This window comes from Apteryx mantelli, chromosome 17, assembly GCF_036417845.1.
Source record: "Apteryx mantelli isolate bAptMan1 chromosome 17, bAptMan1.hap1, whole genome shotgun sequence".
NCBI lineage: Eukaryota > Metazoa > Chordata > Aves > Apterygiformes > Apterygidae > Apteryx > Apteryx mantelli.
In genome coordinates, this window is record NC_089994.1 from 13,200,957 (window position 1) to 13,218,244 (window position 17,288).

General features: G+C 39.0%; 1 protein-coding gene across 2 annotated transcripts in view; it reads right to left on the reverse strand.

Annotated features, from left to right (window-relative positions):
• ADGRD1 (adhesion G protein-coupled receptor D1) overlaps positions 1-17,288 on the reverse strand; it is a 169,354-nt gene that overhangs the window by 65,246 nt on the left and 86,820 nt on the right. For both annotated transcript variants that reach the window (XM_067306966.1, XM_013949192.2), the window contains exons 15-16: positions 13,049-13,122; positions 10,940-11,063 (exon numbers count right to left, since the gene is read on the reverse strand). In XM_067306966.1, the coding sequence (XP_067163067.1) occupies positions 10,940-11,063; positions 13,049-13,122 (198 nt within the window). The remainder of the gene's footprint in view (positions 1-10,939; positions 11,064-13,048; positions 13,123-17,288) is intronic.

The window sequence follows — 17,288 nt, forward strand, 5'->3', positions numbered from 1 at the left end:
ACGTCTGGTCTGTACTTTCTGTTCCAGCAAGAACAGACGTGTCCTATTCTCCAGGTAACAGACAAATCAAAGAAGTCCATCAGAGAGGCCATGAGGAGAAGAAACCCCATGTGGGTCTAGCAAGCAGAGAAACCATGGTCTCTTGCTAAACTCCGAGCCTGTGATTTTCAAAGCAGTTGAGGATAATTAAGTACCCAGCTTCCGGGAAAATTCAATGAAAATGACTATATCTAATTCCCTTAGGCCAGGCTTGGCCTCTGATTCAGAAAAATCCATTTGTGCTCAGGACTGCAGGCTGGCTGCGGTCTCCGGGTCCCCAACCCTGAATCTCCCCTACACCAAGGTGGGGGGAAAGGGCACAAAAGGTCAACACAGGAGACAGACTGAACTCCAGAGTACTTGATGACTAAATTTAATGATACTCAACAGAGACAGCAGAGGATAAAGGTGCAATCTCATAATATTTTTACACTGTATGGGGAACTTTTTTAGCGAGCAAGAAGATTTAACTGCCAAATAGCTCAGTGCTTTCATTTTCACCACAGAAAGGAAGCCTATGTTAAGTATTCTGATTAAAATAGTGTTTTATTTAATACTCCTCAAATGGAAGAGCTCTTTTGAACATTATAGCACTCTTAGATATTTGTGCTTTTCCAAAATAAAAGATCACTTTTCTTTCTCCTATGCGGACTGAAATTCAGTTGAATAATTCTCTAAGGGATATGAGGGGTTTGGTGTTCTGCAGCATTAGCCCAGCTTTTTCCATGCAGTTCTGTGGGATTAAGGACAGAACCAGAAAGCCCCCTATTTCCACCCATGAAAACCAACAGAGCTGCACTGGCACAGAAATGGAATAGCAGAGGAATGAACACCGGCTGCGAGTTAGAAGTCAAAATCAGTGTTCAATTTTCAGGAAAGATGAGCAAGGGGGTAGTGAAAGCAAAAAAATATGATGCAAAAATCATACTGTGAACACATCAGTGAGATAATGCTGTTTTCAAATCACAACTTGTTTTCATCCGGGGTCATTTTAATGGTAAATCCCCTATGGGGGCAACATTCACTGTGATAAAATGGAGGGAGAAGTGGAGAGAGTGAGAAAGAGCAAAGAAGAAAGTTTACAAAGCAGTCCTAGAATAAACACACGGGCTGATTTATCTCTGTTCATTTGATGGGTAAGGGCTGTCTAAACTGTCTGCAGAGATCTCTTCAGTTAAATAAACTGTCAGTGGTAATAAACAAGGACCAAAAAAATTGCAATGCCTATCCAATTTTAAAATATGCAACACAAAAGAAAAATTACTGGACTAAAGCACTATTCTTTTAATGTTCCCAACAATGAAAAGCATGCCGAGAAAAGTAATTATATTAAAATTACAAAAGAGCAGAAATCGGAGAATGCCATGTTATTTCCATTTCATTGTCCCATTAGAGTACATAATCTGAACCTCAGCTGGCTGAAAAGTTTAAGAAAAAGGCTGTCATTTCAGACTCCTATTTTAATGGTCTGAGTGCAATGTTTGATTAATAACTGCAATATCTGAGTTAGGGAAATAATGTTCCAAACTTTTGAATTACACACCTATGCCCCATCTTTTTGAAGCATTTGACTGTTAGGACGTTTTCAAAACAGCCTTTATAAGCATGAATAGATGCACTTTGTTCTTTCTCAGTCAGCTATATGTTGTGAAAACTTGCTGTCAAACTCAGCTATACCAGGGAAAAATAAAATAAAATAAAAACACATATATTGCCCCGAAGAAGATAATGTGATATCTTTTCTGTTGTAAAGAGAGCCCCACAGCTAAAACCCAAAGCCTCTTCAAAATCCTGGTCTCCCTAAAGATACTATGGGTTGTTTCTATAGCACAACTGCAAGATCAGTAGTTTTTAAATTTTAAATTTTCCCCTTTGTAAATGCTTCTCTGCTTTCAAGCCTACTGATGGGCAGTTTGAACTGTATTGATTGATTCTCCTTTCTGAATTATGGAACAAGAGCTACAAATGCAATGAAAACCAGTCATTTCTGGTTTCAGAAATGCAGACAATGTCTTTAAAAAGCTGAACAATTTCTACTACAGATTGTGTAATGTCATTACTTTGAGTTAGCAGCCAAGCAATTTTTCATGGCTACCAGTGATCAAAATAAGATCTACAGAAAGATACTAAACTAAATCCACCCCAGAAGGATGATCCAAGTCTATCATATTCATCTAATAGATGGATTTGGGTGTGTTATTTAATGTTCCTTCATATTTTTCATATTCGAGCAAACCTTCAAAGAAAAATGTATTGCATATTTTATTTATAACATATAAAAGTCTGTTATGCCCATAGCAATTTAATAATTAAAAATGGAGGAATAAAAAATATAAATATTTTGGTAGCAGGTACACATAAAGATTTGTGGTCTTTGCAAAGCATTAGCTCACAGTATGCTGCTCATAATCAGCATGGCTATATTCTAGTCTAAATCAATGTGGGTTTCAGTTCAAGATCACTTAAACCCGACTTCTGTGGGACTGCTTATGCAGGTTTAAGTATTTTGCTGAATTAGAGCCTGAAACATTCAGCCTAGTCCATTGGTTGGAAGTAATTTATTGGTGGGGAGACACAGTACGGTAGTATTCATTTTTATTTTTTCTCTTGTACTAGCTTTTATGAGCCGTAGCCCTGAACCATGATGCTGCAGTACTAAGTCCTGTATTATCAGAAGATTACCTGAGGTGCTTACAATTTAAGCAAACAGCCTAACACCCCTCTGCTTGGATTGCTTACAGATGAACCCTGATTTTTGCTCTGTTTTCAGAATAACATGAAGTGCCGAGTTCCCACAAAAGAGAGAACGGGCATGAGACAGTTGCTGCCTTGGGTGGCTCTGCAGCGGGGAGCCCTAGGCACGATGAGTAGGATGGGCCAGTGGCTCTGCCCGTGGGCCACCACGGGCCATCGCCTCAATGGGAGAAGCACATGGGCCGTGGCCATTGCTCTGGCCTCTGATACCGGTCAGCTTCATGAAAATGCCAAACTCCTGAGGACGTTAAAAGGACAAAGAAAACAAAGCAGTTCTGCTGCAGCCATGGGTTTTATAAGCACTTTGCTGGAAATGTCCATCCACATGTGAACTTCACAGTAGTCATTTTTACACCTTCACAGTGGGAAGAGATGGAAAGAGCAAAGCCCCTCAGGAAAAAACAACTTAAGCAAATGGTCTAGGAGCCATAAATATTACTGTTGTGTCTTGCATTAATAACTTGCGGGGGAAACAAGGAAAACCCAAGCTCCAAGCTCAGTTTTGCTGTGGGGAATGATTTCTGCTTTAAAAAGATGTTTGAACTCTGGGCCCCAGGCGTCCACCATCCCTTTGCTGAAATGACATTTATGTGGCAGATGGTACACATAGCCTGGCATGCTTTGTAGTTGTTGGATCACTATAGAAATAAAAACCGCCAGATGGCTGGCATGTTTCCTGGCAGTAGCATAGAGCCCCACTGACTGATAAGAGGAAGTAAAGCCGCCCAAAATAAAATAATGGTGTCTGAATTTTCTTTGGAATGCTCCAGGAATGTGGCTTACCCTGTGTTGAATTTGATTCCTGCTATCTAGGAAGCACCCTGTGATAGCCATTTGACTGCTCCAGAGAAACATCCTTCTCATCTCTCACATTTTGATTTAACGAGTACGTTAAGGACATTCAAGCACAATTACGTTCCCTCTCCACCAACTATTTCCCCTCCACCAACTATTTCCCTTCCACCAACTATTTCCCTTCCAGCTGGAAGGTACCATGGGGAAGGCTGCATTGCAGGTTGAGATTTCCCTAGGACTTGTGCCAGTGGAGGATGCGGAGGCGGCACACGTAAGGGAACTTGTCTCCCATCCTCAGCTGTTACTACCCAGGGTTCAAACCTGCTGCAAACAGGATGCCTGTAGTGCTACAGTACCACTGTATTACTTCAAGAAAACCACCACAAGGAGCATGTCACCCTGGGTGCCCTGCATTTGGGCTTGCTCCAGAAGAAGCAAACATAAACCAGTGCAAACACATCAAACTAAATGGATTATTTGTTTTTCCTACCACAGCTATATTAATACACCATTGTCCTCCTAATTATAACATTGCAGGGCAGCTGGCATCATGGGTGTGTTCTGCCTGCAGCAAGCACTGGGTGAGGCAAAAGCAAGAATATAATTCTGCGGCTTAAGCAAGGAAGAAGACAGACACGAATCCTTGAGAGGACTGCCGCTTCAGCAATGATTTGCTGTGCGGGACTGTTTCGTCTACCTCAGTTTCCCCTACAGAAAGAGGGGTAACGAATTTCCCAGAGGAGGGGTAGACGGATTAGTTAACATCTGCACAGCTATTCAAAATGTCCCGCTGACACATTTCATTGCAAAATGGGGAGGTGGGTTGGGGTTGTGGTGCGTTTATAAAAGTCTCAACCTTAGTAACTTGATTAGAGTTGTGAAAAGACTTCTCAACCAAGTTCCAAATTCTAATCATGTTCTGACCTTAATTACATGCATGCAACCTCACTAAGGTAATCAAGGGTTGAATGTGTCCCTTAAAGAACATTCTGCTTGTCTTTGGTGGCATTTTACCTTGGATTTCTTTAATTTATTAATTAAATCAGTTGATAATCACTAATCTCCAAAACTCCAAGCAAATGTTATTATTTCTTAAGTTAAAACCTGCATGATAAATGAGTCTCAGCAAGCAAACCCGAATTTGAGCCAGCCATGATACAGCCATAACAGCAGAGTGAAAAAGACACAAATAATTTTGGCATTCCACGTGGGCCAATTCATCAGCAGGGTAACAGGTCAGTGCCAGTCTAACATCTGAGCGCCACATGGTTGTAAGTTTTTCCAACACTGTTATTTCATTCCTGAAATAAACTTGTTACAACTGTTAATCCCCCACATCAATTAAAGCAGCTAAACTGCATATTCTGATATCAAGCTAATCAGCAGTATTGTTAATACTCTTCTTTTGCAATCAGTGCAACTTTAGTGTGTTCAAGCTGTTGCTGAAACAAACAGAAAATGTGGAGTAGTGTTCAACACGCTTGTAAATCAAGCTCAGTTTTAGCTAATTCACAGCATTCACAGAACTCCTTCTCCAACAAACTGCTGTACAGTGCACAGAGATGTACATTCATTTTGTCATACTTAAGCTAAGCTTCCAGAATTTATATTTTCCTTCTGGATCTCTCTCTTTCAATTTCTTTTTGTGAAATATTGGAATAAAAATCTATCTCAGTAGATTTCAGTCTCTGGGGACTATTTACAGCTGGCATATAGTAGAATAGCAGCTAAATTATTCTAACCTGTTTTGAGTAAAGATGGAGCAGAAAAATCAAGAACTCACAGCTTGTTCCTGACAGCCTTCTTGTGTTTCTATTCTTGCTGAAAATTAGGCCCACCAGACAGTCTGCCCATAAAAGTCTAACAATTTGTCAGCATTCTTCCTCTCACAATATTTCAAGTTTTCAAGAGAAAGCACTGTCATATGCCAGATATCCTGCAATCTTCTTCCTATAAATGGCTCACTAAAGCAAAATAAATTCCATAGGTGGCATTTTAATTCCTCCCCAAGCCCAATGCATGAATTATTAACATAGATCTTTACCTTATTATGAAATTGCAATGATAAAGGATCTTAAGAATATAAGAAGTCACTTATGTTCATGAGAAATACACAAACTATGTAAATATATATATAGAGAGAAATCTCTCTCTGATGGATATTGGTGAAGATGTGAAAATGATCTGGACCAGTACTACTAGGAAGAGAGGTATTATGGCAGTTCAAAGTGCATCAGAGCTGACAGTGTTTGGATCATGCTATTTTTAATACAAGTGAAAAAAGCCAGACTTGACCACATGAGGGGACAAAGAGAAGAAGATAACCAAGGAGATTCTTTCTAACTATGGGCATGTCACAATGAAACATGTAATTTAAAAACATTTATATACTAAGAAAATATGAGCCTGTACTGAGGGTATGGGGCTAAGAATAAAGCATGTGCTCTCAAGGCTGAGAATAGCCCTAGAGTGCTTTTATAGTATGCATGAACAAGGTCTCTTTTTCCTTCTATTATTTGGTTGGAATCTAAAACATCAGCAATGTAACTTGAGGAAAAAAAAGGATCTTTTGCTTTTTTTTAATATCAGTTTTAAATAAAATAATCGTTTTTAAGGGACAGTAACAATGAAATCACAGTGGGGAAATGGGACCATTAGAAGATATTGCCCCTCAAGACAGCTCTTTGTCTTCAGCTCAAAAACATCATTTTGCAGCTACTCCAAACTCTGCACATACACACTAGAAAGAATCTGAGTGAACTTTCAATACTGTTTGCAATACTCACTTGTTCATGCAAAGCTGATTCCATTTCCTGCTCAAATTTAGCATAACTCGGAAGAAAAAGTCACCATCTTTGACAAACAGTTGTCATACAAGCTCAGCTCTCTGATGATTAGAAAAGCTTGCCAGAAGTATTTATGTGGCAGGTTACTCCTGGGGAATGTCACTTATTTTCAGTATTCCTTGCTTACAGATACCTGGGCTTTGTCTGAACTCAGAGAGTATGTCATACTCTCCAGCTGTGAACAGCAACTGTCTCTTGAAATACCTGCAATGTGTCATTAATGGAAAGCTTATGCTTTCACGAAGAGGAGCTGTGAAAGCCAGACCACCTATCGTGCTGAACTGGTCTCCAGCGCTCATGGATTTCCACATCAATTTCTGTCTTCCTGCTGATGTTTTCCCAGGTCTGAAGCTAGTATATACATGCTGGTCTGCATCACGTATCTTTGGAATCATCCATGTTCCTCCCCCGCTTGTGTGTAATGCTTTCTATACATCTGCCTGCCTTTCTGCAAGCGATGGTAGAACTTTTTGCTCGTTTTTATTGTTAAGCCGACTGGTGCATTATGTTAATGGCTGTCATGGTGCCCCTGGAGAGGAAGTCTGCCTGTTTGTTTTATCCTGACAGCAGCTCTTATCAGTAAGATGGAGAGAAAGGGAAATGATACCTTCCACAGGAGGGGAATGGAAATACAAGGCATCAAAAGTACAATTCCCATGAAGAATGCAATCACCTTTTTGAATCAAAATACAGCTTTTGATTAAAAGCTCTCCAATTTTTAGATATTCCATTTCCAATAAGTTTTCATGAAAAACAACCCTTTTTGTAAAAAACTGAATGTAGACAAAAAATAAATGTTCCATCAAAAATACTGTTCACATGGAAAAATTTAATCCAGTTCTATTTATATGGCCACAAATATATAATAGCTATTTAGACAGAACTGTCCAAATGTGGGCAGATGCATAATCCCACCCTCTCTTTTTCACATCTAATATTATCCGTGAAACTTAATTTATGAAAAGAAAAATACAATATACAAAAGTTAAAGATCTAATATAACATCACTGTAAAAACTTCTTAGAGCATTGACAATCTGGTATACAAACTGGTGATTTATTTGGGCTTTTTGAACCTTGGCTCATGAATTTCAGAATATGGTGAATAAACATGTATATGTGTTTAAAATCCACAGCATTTTAATATTTACTTAACAGGCTTCCAAGGATGCTGGAGAAAAATATCCAATTGTCTAGTTGATTGAGTAGGCTCTATTACTTAGACATGCAAAACAAATACTTAGCAAATGCTTTAGGAATTTACATCTGAGCATAGTCTTCTTGTAAAGCTCAAAAGCTAGGGGGCTTATCTTTGCCCAAATCCTAACTTCATACCAATTAGACAATGAAGACACCTGTTTTTTTTCACCAGTTAAAAAGATTAGTACCCAATACACTGTCAACTCAAAGGGGACATCTTGGTCAAAGATTTGGGATGAGATTTTCTGATGAACTCTGAGAGAGCACTACATAATGGCCAACCCATAGGAACAGGAATTAAGGCAAATTCAAGGTATGGCATCCCTCTTTACCTGGTTTGTTAGTGGCAGCATTACCCAAGACTCCATGTGGACCCTGTCTCAGTGCAGCCTCCCTCACATCAAGCTTGCACAGGTGATGGGAAGGCCAGGGAAGGGAGCCAGGCAGACACGTACTTCAGGCTCATTGCCCTGCCAACCAGTGAATCAGGATTTCTCCAAGCTACAATGCATTTATAAATTCTGCCAGTGGAGGTGCATGTCTGAATGATATGACTAAGCTTTCTGGGTGCAGTGTGTACTCTGTAGGCTGCTGGTTTGCTCCAAATCCAGAAATCAAGAATTGTTTTTAGCTGAACTTTGAGAAGTTAAAAATGAATGATTATTTTCTACCTAGGCTGCACAATTTTCCATTGAAATCTGCAGCAACCATTTCAGATTATCATGATTTGCATTAGGAACATATGGATTCTATACTGGAAATACAACTGTAAGGCAATTACTCTCACCTTCCAGAATTTCACTTTTCCTCCCCAAAAAATCTATTGATTCCCTTCTTGTTGAGAACTGGGTTTTTAGGTAGGAGATATTAAAAATACAACAGAAAATGTTGTTTTAAAAAAGAAACTATTAAGGACAGACTTATCCAGGGCTCTGTCACATAGGGAAGTTTTCTATGCATCAGAGTGACTAGGTCTGTGCATCTCACATATCCACTTAACATCTCAGCAGCACTTTTTTTTTATTATTATCACAAAGAAAGAAAAAAGGAGTGCAAAAGCATTCCATGCAAACTTTGTCTGATGAAAATACATTAGAACAGAAAGATAAGAAGGGAGAAAATACTGAAAATAGAACCATTAAATGACTGTGAAGAGTAGGACAATGTATTCATGCTTCCAACCTTTTCTATTTATGCCTTTCAGCTCTTTTTGAGGAAGTTTGTTTGACTTCAAAGACTTTGCTATAAAATGTGTTTGATTTCCAATTGTTAATATTGCATAATATTAAAATGTATTCCAGCATCTCAGTAATCATAACAATCACAAATCTGTTTATTTGAAAGTTAGAGGTTTGAGAACTGTTCTCCACTGGGGAATCAACTAATCTTACTCCAGCATTTAAGTGGTGAACTCCCTGTGTAATCTTGGATAAATCACTTAATCTCTGTGTACTGCTCTTTAAAACTGAGTTAATAATAATGCCTTTCTCCCATTCTAATTTTGTCTCACTAGATGGAAAGCTCTTCAGGCAAAGCTGTATTTTATTATGAGTACGAAGAGTTCCTAGAAAAATCATACTTAGAAACCAGCCAGGGCTTTACAAGTAATACTAATTGTTAGATTAAAACTGGGTGACCGGAGCAAGCTACCTTCCATCTACAAATGGACAGGCTAATACAAAAGGGCCCTGGGTATTAATTCAGCTCTTTGGATAGCAGTCACTAAAATATAATGATCATTCTGTTCTAAATTGTGACCCTGACTTCAGTGGCCTTACGCTGAGTTTTCACCCTGTATCTGGGATTAAACAAGAAGCAAACCCATCATTCAAAGCAATTAATGGGAGCCTGAGATATGGTCTCGTAGTCAATGCAGCCACGCCAACAGAACTGGTAAAATCACTTTAGCTGTATCATAGAGGACACCAGAATTGCTAGTAACACACAGTGATAAATGTGACATGAGGACTCCAGAAAGCTGAAGGCTGGTGGTGGAAAGAAGAAAATTGGTATCAAGGCTATGCCTTGACAAACCTCTTTCTCAGTTTGTTAATTTATATTATTAGTATGGTGTTTGTAGAATGCTGAGAATGTGCCAGAGAATATAAATTTCATAGACAATCAGTATATATTTCTTTAAATGGATGATTTGTAAATAATTTTATATTATGTTCATTATTTATTAACCCAGGGTTGTCCAGAGCAGGGCTTAAGCACTGCCTCCATAGAATCCCCCTAATAGAAGCACACCCAAATAAAGCAGTAAAACCTTATTTCTAGTGTTTGGGGAGTGCTCTTTGCCTGCTGAGATCCACTATGGGGTTGGTATTACCTGGTGCTGAGTTTTGGGAAGGAGATCCTTCAGCAGGCTCAGACCAGCACTTCACCTGCAAGGGGCTGACACTCTGTTCCATCTCTGAGGAAACCTCAAGGCATCACAAGGTATTGTGAAGAGAAGAAAATGTTGGTGAAGAACGCAACAGGTTTGCCATCAACCAACTTCAGCTGAAACCACTAATCAGTATGAACAGCAAGTAGAAGGCCCTAGGTTAACAAGGGAAGCTGCACATTCATGCTGAAAAGGAGGCTTGCTTGTTAACTCTTTAGAAAAAGGAACTGAGCAAAGAAAAACTATAGATGAAGGGCTCACTCTCAACTCTAAAACCTTGATTTCTTTCTGTTATTTCTTCTGCACAAGCTACTGCTTGGCAGTTAGGTGAAGAAACAGCAGCAGGGAGGCACTTGGAAACCTGGGCTACACGGTTTCCCTGTCACTGGCAGAGCACATGTTAGGGACCAGCTGGCAGCAGAGCTTGCTTCAGATAGAGTTCAAATTTGGGTTGTTCATACTCCATGAATCTAGTTACCAAAACCCTTAAACAGCCACATCTCAGCTGTCTCAGTCTTGAAAAAAAATCATAAAAAGCAGAATGGGAAAGTACTTATTAGCTCATCTTCTGGCCTTGCCTCTATTCTGGAATCGTCTGCACAGCATGTCTTCCGGTGCTTTGCCTGCCCAGTACTTTAAGAAATCATGCCAAAAGTGTGAGAATAAAGTCCAGCACCTCAGGATTTCCACCTACCACAGATGTGTTTCATTTCATGCTCCATTTCAATTCACAAAAGTTTTAGAATGCATAGTCAAGAAATATTAAAACTACATCCGAGAAAGCAAGACATGGAATAAATTTGAATTGGGCAAAAATGAGCTTAATTTCAATCACTTACTGATGTGATTTGTGGATGCAACTGATGTATTTATGTTTCGTTTTGAGCAGACAGATTTACTCCTTTTCTTAATCTCACCTTTAGAGGCACTACTTGCATCAGAATGGCGAAGTTAGTGAGGTGGTTACAAAGACACACGGAGTAGTTGAGGTCCCCACTCTCACGCACACAGCCTTCATTAGACCAAACACCAGTTCCATTGCTGCAAAGCACACAAAAATGGAACGTAAACGCTATCAAAATAAGTTTTATTTAGGCTAATTTGACATGCATTGTATTATAGAGGCGATATAAAGGCTTGAAAGCTATCTCAGGTTGGTACATCCACAACATTGTTAGTGTCAGTTCCATCATGAAAATAGTCAAGGAAAATATTGACTGGAACAGGGCCCAAATCAGACTCCTATAAGAATGCCACTAGAGATTTCTTCCCGGTTTTATAACCAATGACTGATAATTACATTTCTTGATAACACTGTGCAACCCATTTATGGTATTTCACCTAGCCCCAATTTTCTATATTTAGAGAACTGTCTATGAAAATATTGTATCAGACAAGTCAATAATCTTGCAAAAGCCAAAGCATATCATATCTACTGTCTCTCCCTTATTCACTGTCCCACTTACCTGTCAAAATAAGTAATTTAGACTGAGCATGATTTCTAATGACCAATCTATGTCAATTGTTTTTTGTCACTTCATCCTCAGGGGCAGTGAAGAGCAGCTCCTGCTCCACTGAGGATATGGCTGGACTGGCCATGCGGCCTGGTCCTAGGACTGTGCAGTGATGTGATCCTCACTGGCTTGCTTCTTCTCAGAGCCAGCCATTTGGGTTACCTGGAAACCACTGCGCGAGCACAGCCCAACCGGGAGTCCTGTGACAGAGCAGGGATGTGGAAGGCACACTCAAACTTCTGTGAGGGCTCCATGGGCTCACGTACCGTAGGTTGCCCACCCAGGCTGACTGCTTCTCAACTGACTGTTTATTACTTTTAACATTATTCTAGATCCTGAAGCTAGATGAACGATCTGTAATTTTCTGGGTCTTTATTTTAAAGACATGTATTACCTCACCCTTTTCCTGTCTTTTGAGACCTCCTTCAGTTCCCAAAGGAGGAAGGTCATAGGTCAGAAACCAATTGCTTATTCTTTAACTACCATGCAACAGGGAATAAGAGCATCTTGACACAAATAAAACTCATTTGGAAGGACAGATTTCATATTACAGTTTCTATCCTGAGGCAGAGCCTCAAGGGCTCAATCCCCAATGGAACATGATATGGGAACAATGCCCCAACACTATTAATTCGCTTCACTAAAATCTGTTTCGAATTTATCATAATCTGTGAGTAACCATAACAACAAGTAACTTCAGGCAGCTGGGACAGTTCAGCATACTTGAAACAAAACTTCAATATAACAACTACACTGACCTTCCCATGTGCATGCTGGATAGGAGGGATCACAGCATTGCAAGCCATTTCTACATCAATTAAGCTTATACCGTTACAGGTCAAAAATTGTTAATCCTCATGAAATTCAAAATTCACTATTTGTATTCTTTCTCAATTAACTCAGTAACAGCAGCATGCTTGGAAATCAAGAACACATGAAATACATTCACAGCTAAAAAAATAGCTACCGTTTTTGCATAATTCCTTTTTTCTTTGTGAAATTTAGGGTTATATTTATTTACCTTTTATTCTGTTTTGCATCCAGGAACATAACTTTTCTTCACTGCATGCATTGACAAAAACTCACAGTTCTGAAATACTCTGAGGGGGTCCCATTCTGCTCTTTTATTTTATTGTGAATCAGGCATAGATCCAGTGAAAACAATGGCCCTAATAGGAAGTATGCCAATTTAAAATGTCCAGTCCTCTGCCCAAATGGACATATTCACAAACCATCATAAGCGTGATCAGTATCAGTCTGCATTTTGGCTTTGATTCCAAAATTTTTCAATCTCTCAATCATGTACTTAACAAAGGGTCATTGAATAAAAACTCCCTGTTTACAGTAAAAGGTGACTATGAATTGTATTTGTTGTAAACCCAGTGGCTTCATTAACAATTTAACAATTCCTGTGATCAAAGAGAACAAGAAGAATATAGGTAACATCTAGGATCACACACTGTGTGCAATCAGATTAAACAAAGTTAAAGAACTTCAAATTATGTAACATACCTATAGTCCAGAAATGCACAGTAAAGATGGACTTTGTTGCTCTTATTTACTGCTTGGCTGTATTGTTCAGGAGTCTGCAAGAAAGAAAAGATAAACCCTGAAGGAAAGTATAAAAAGAACAAAAATCTGCTTTCCATTTAACTAGTTTAAATTCTTATTATTCTAATAACTTCAAAAGATTTATTCTAGATTAACATGTGATAAATGAAAGCAAAATTTGTCAGTCTTCATGGCTTGAACACAAACCCCAAACAGGCAAAGACTGATATTCAGTCTTAATTTTACACACTAGGATTAAGCTCTCTTCACTTTGAGTGAAATCTGTGTCCCATTTGAGTAAATAGCAAAACAGCACTACTTACTGTACATACATGTAAATATGTATGGTAATTTTTGCAGGATCGGGACCTTATTCTTCAGCATACATTTGGCTTCTTTGGGTTTTGTCCTCATTAGGTAATAAAAATCCCACATTTTAGGATTAAAAACACTGAGAACACCCACAAACATTTTCTTTCCAGAATAGGGATTATTTTTAAATATACAATCAAGCTGAAAGACCAATGCCATAATCCAAGATTTTATTTTAACAAACCTTGGCATTATGATGACCTAATTTTTATCTTCCATGAACAGATTTAGCCACTAACTCAATCTTCGCCATTCAGAAAGGTTTGACACCCCATTCTCCACTGTGTTACACCAGTTTCATGACAATGACATTGGAGTGAAGAAGCAGAAGTAAAAATTTGTTATAGACAAGACATGCAAACGAAAGGATTTCCAGGATCTGTTCTACTCTTTTCAATATATATATAAAAAAAGGAAGTCTACATTGTGTTACACCCTACCTTAAGGCTATTTTTTTAATTGCAGGAGTCTTCAGCATAAACAAATCATTGGGAAATTAAGAGCCCTCAGATCATTACAACACAAGACCAATACTGTCAAGCCAGAAGATAACCAAGTCTCTCATTGTTTTAGGGGGAAAAAAACAAACAAACCTATGTTACACATCATGCCGAAACTCAAGTACAAGAAGTCTCTGATGCAATTTTGCTGTCTCCTCTCCCACAACTCCAACAGTGAAGTGTCAGGCACAAGGTAGCACAGTTCCCTCCTTACTAGTGATAACAAAGCATTTCTGCCTAACACAGGACATTCACACTGGATTTCCACACACTTGAAGTAGCTATGCAGTAGATAAGCCCATTTATTAATTTGTTCTTAACTCATATCTCTGGATAACATAAACGGAATTTTCCTATCTGCTTGAGCAACATCTCTGCACAAAATTCCTAGTTCCTTGACTGATCCTGGGTACCTTGTTTTCCCCAAGCTTTCATCTTAGAAACAGCTAACATTGCAGGTCAGGTACTTACAGAAGCATAGCTTAATGAAGAGATAAGATTGTTGTTTATCTGCTAAGGGTCTTTATTTCCCCTTTGGTTCTAGCCAGATCCTCTAGCCTTCTTCCATGATGGGAACAAGTAAACAGTGTGTGAGACCAAAATCTAGTGTAGCTGGATGGAGAAGAGAGAACTGTCTGCTTTCTGTCTCTTGGTGATGGTCATAAGGCAAACTGGCCCCACCATGTTTTAGGCAGTTGAAGAGCTACATTGTACATATCTGTAATTTAAGCAGTGTGGTCTGATGACAGAGTACCATGAAAAAGAAATGGATAACTCTGCTAGTATTAATTTTAGTTACTTCATGCACTAGTTGTATTAACTCTGGACAAATTTTTGCAGTGCTAGATCTTGTTTTGTGATGTGAGCAGTAGTTATCATCCATACAGAGCCTCGATGCATAGAATGCAATTTATATACTGGGGATCATTATTAGTAAAAATGATATAGAATAGAAAACAACAGTGCATTATAACCCCAGGCTGCACGCAGTCCCTGTGCTGACAGGGTGCAGAGAGCTGCAGACTTTCCACTCTCACAAGTGTGCCACATTGGAAAGTGGTAATAGGACAAGATTCAAGTCCCCCATCACCAGGAAATCTCTCTCTGGTATAATGTCCACTCCACTCATGCTGCTTTCTTTCAAGCTGTGGTGACAGAGATGTAATAACCCCAAGTATGCTATGTTAATCAGCACAGAGGATTCCTTCTCCTCTTGGCTGCCCCTAATGGCCCTTTGCGTGGGTTCCCTATTAGATGCATTTCAGAGAGTCCCCTGTCACTAGTCTAATCTTTTAATAAAAGCAGGGGTTCTCCATACCTTCCAAATTGCAAACTTCTTATGAAATATGAACTCTTTTAGAAACTATTTCTTTCGCTTAATCCCACTTCTTGATGCTCAGAACATTTCTGAAGACCACCAGTTTAGAAACTGCGGAAGACTAACAATCCATCACAGCTGGAAAATGGCCTTTGGTGACTTCAGTTAATTTAGAGTTTCACTGGCAGAGTTCATTTTGTTTTACCAGCAGCAAGGGCATGTAGGATAATGTTTGCCCATTATGCTGTATAATGTTATGTCCATCATGTCTACAGCTTTCCTGAAGAAAGCAATTGAAAGAATTCATACCATCAGTTTGTATTATAAATTACTTCAATTGTATGACAGACAGACACACAGTGACAGACACAGAGAGAAAGAGATGTGCTGTAATAGCAGCTAAGATCATACAATAACTGTCATTTCCTATGTGCAAGATAGCTCTAGATAAATCTTGATTCTTAATACACTAATGGAAAGGGCACTTTAGGGTCAGGTTGGAATGAGATGTGTACTTCAGTTGTGTATCTTTTTACACAAATAAAACCCAGATGTATGTTTTACCCTCAATTAAATGTCTCTGGCAGTGGACAAATTATTGTTTTTCTCTGTCTTTAACTCTAAACACAGATGTCACTCATTAGATAAAGAGGTACACCAAGTGAGGCTATAATTTCTGGACTATGAGCAGTCCAGAAGTTTGTACATACCCACACAGGAAAAGAATAGATATATAATGTGTATACAAGAAGGGTAAATGACAGTTTGTTAACTTAATTTTCTTTAGAGAATATATTCTATATTTTAACACATACAATGTAGGCCTCGCAAGGTTTTGCAGTGCTATTCATGGTAACTGCATCTAACACTCACCTTCTTAGACTTCACTGAAGTTCTGCAACAAAATTGTCATTAGAATAGAAACCCACCTTACATAAAAGAAACTGGCTACAATTGGGAATAAGCCTTCACTATCTTCAATGGCTCAAATTTAAAGTACCCATTAATCTATGCAAAACAAATTTACAGTGTCTCAATACTGCATTTCTTAAGTTAAATTCTATGAGTGACAGCTCATATGTGACCTGGATCCTGTAGCACTGAGGATATTGATTTAATGACATTGATAACAGAGAGCTTAATATATAAGTAGGCTTTTACACTAAAAGATTAAGTCACTTGAGTGTTTATAAAAGCTTGCGAAAGGAAAGTGTACGCAGTTTTTAGTACAGCAGAGAGGGAAAGTACTGATACACTAAGCAATCTAGGATCTGTATACAAGTTCTCCTGTCTTTCAGTTCTTTATATCAGTTCTTCTGCATGGAGAGGGATACATGCTGCTTCTTCAAAAAAGGATAATGTGTTAAATGAAGTAATAGCCAGGATACTGGCCAGCAACAGCCAGGAATGCAACCCATGTCCATTCCTGTCTGATGGAGCAGGTAGCTTGGGACTGTCTCTGTTCACACTGTTTATGGCAATATAGCTGTTCCGCATCCCTTACACTAGCCACTGACTCTTGGCAAGTTAGTCAGACTTACAAGCAAGCCACAGAAATTCATTATATCTGTTGAGAGCATATAGAATATATGCATGGACATGTGATAAGGATACACTACTTACAATTCTGGGAACTAAGCACAAGGCCATGGTTAGTGGGGGAGGAGGCCAAAACAAGGGGAGGCAGGGGGCTGAAATGACTGCTGGAAACCTTCAGAAAAACCTAGTTGCAGGAAATGTCATGAACACAATTGCAGAAGAAAAACAGCCAGCCAGCTGCTACCAGGGAGAATCGCCAAGAAAGAGAAGCCAAGCAAAGGGTGGGGTGAACCTTTATGAGATTAGCTCGTTTCTCCTCTCCTCCCCTGATTTTAAAAAGCAAACAAATGCTTAGCTCCATAGTGGTGGCCATCAAGTGAGGAGGGTGTGCACCTTGTCTAATTCAGCGCATACTTTCCTCATATGTGAAGAAAGAGAATTCTGTGGCCCAGATCGGCCACTGATGTAAACT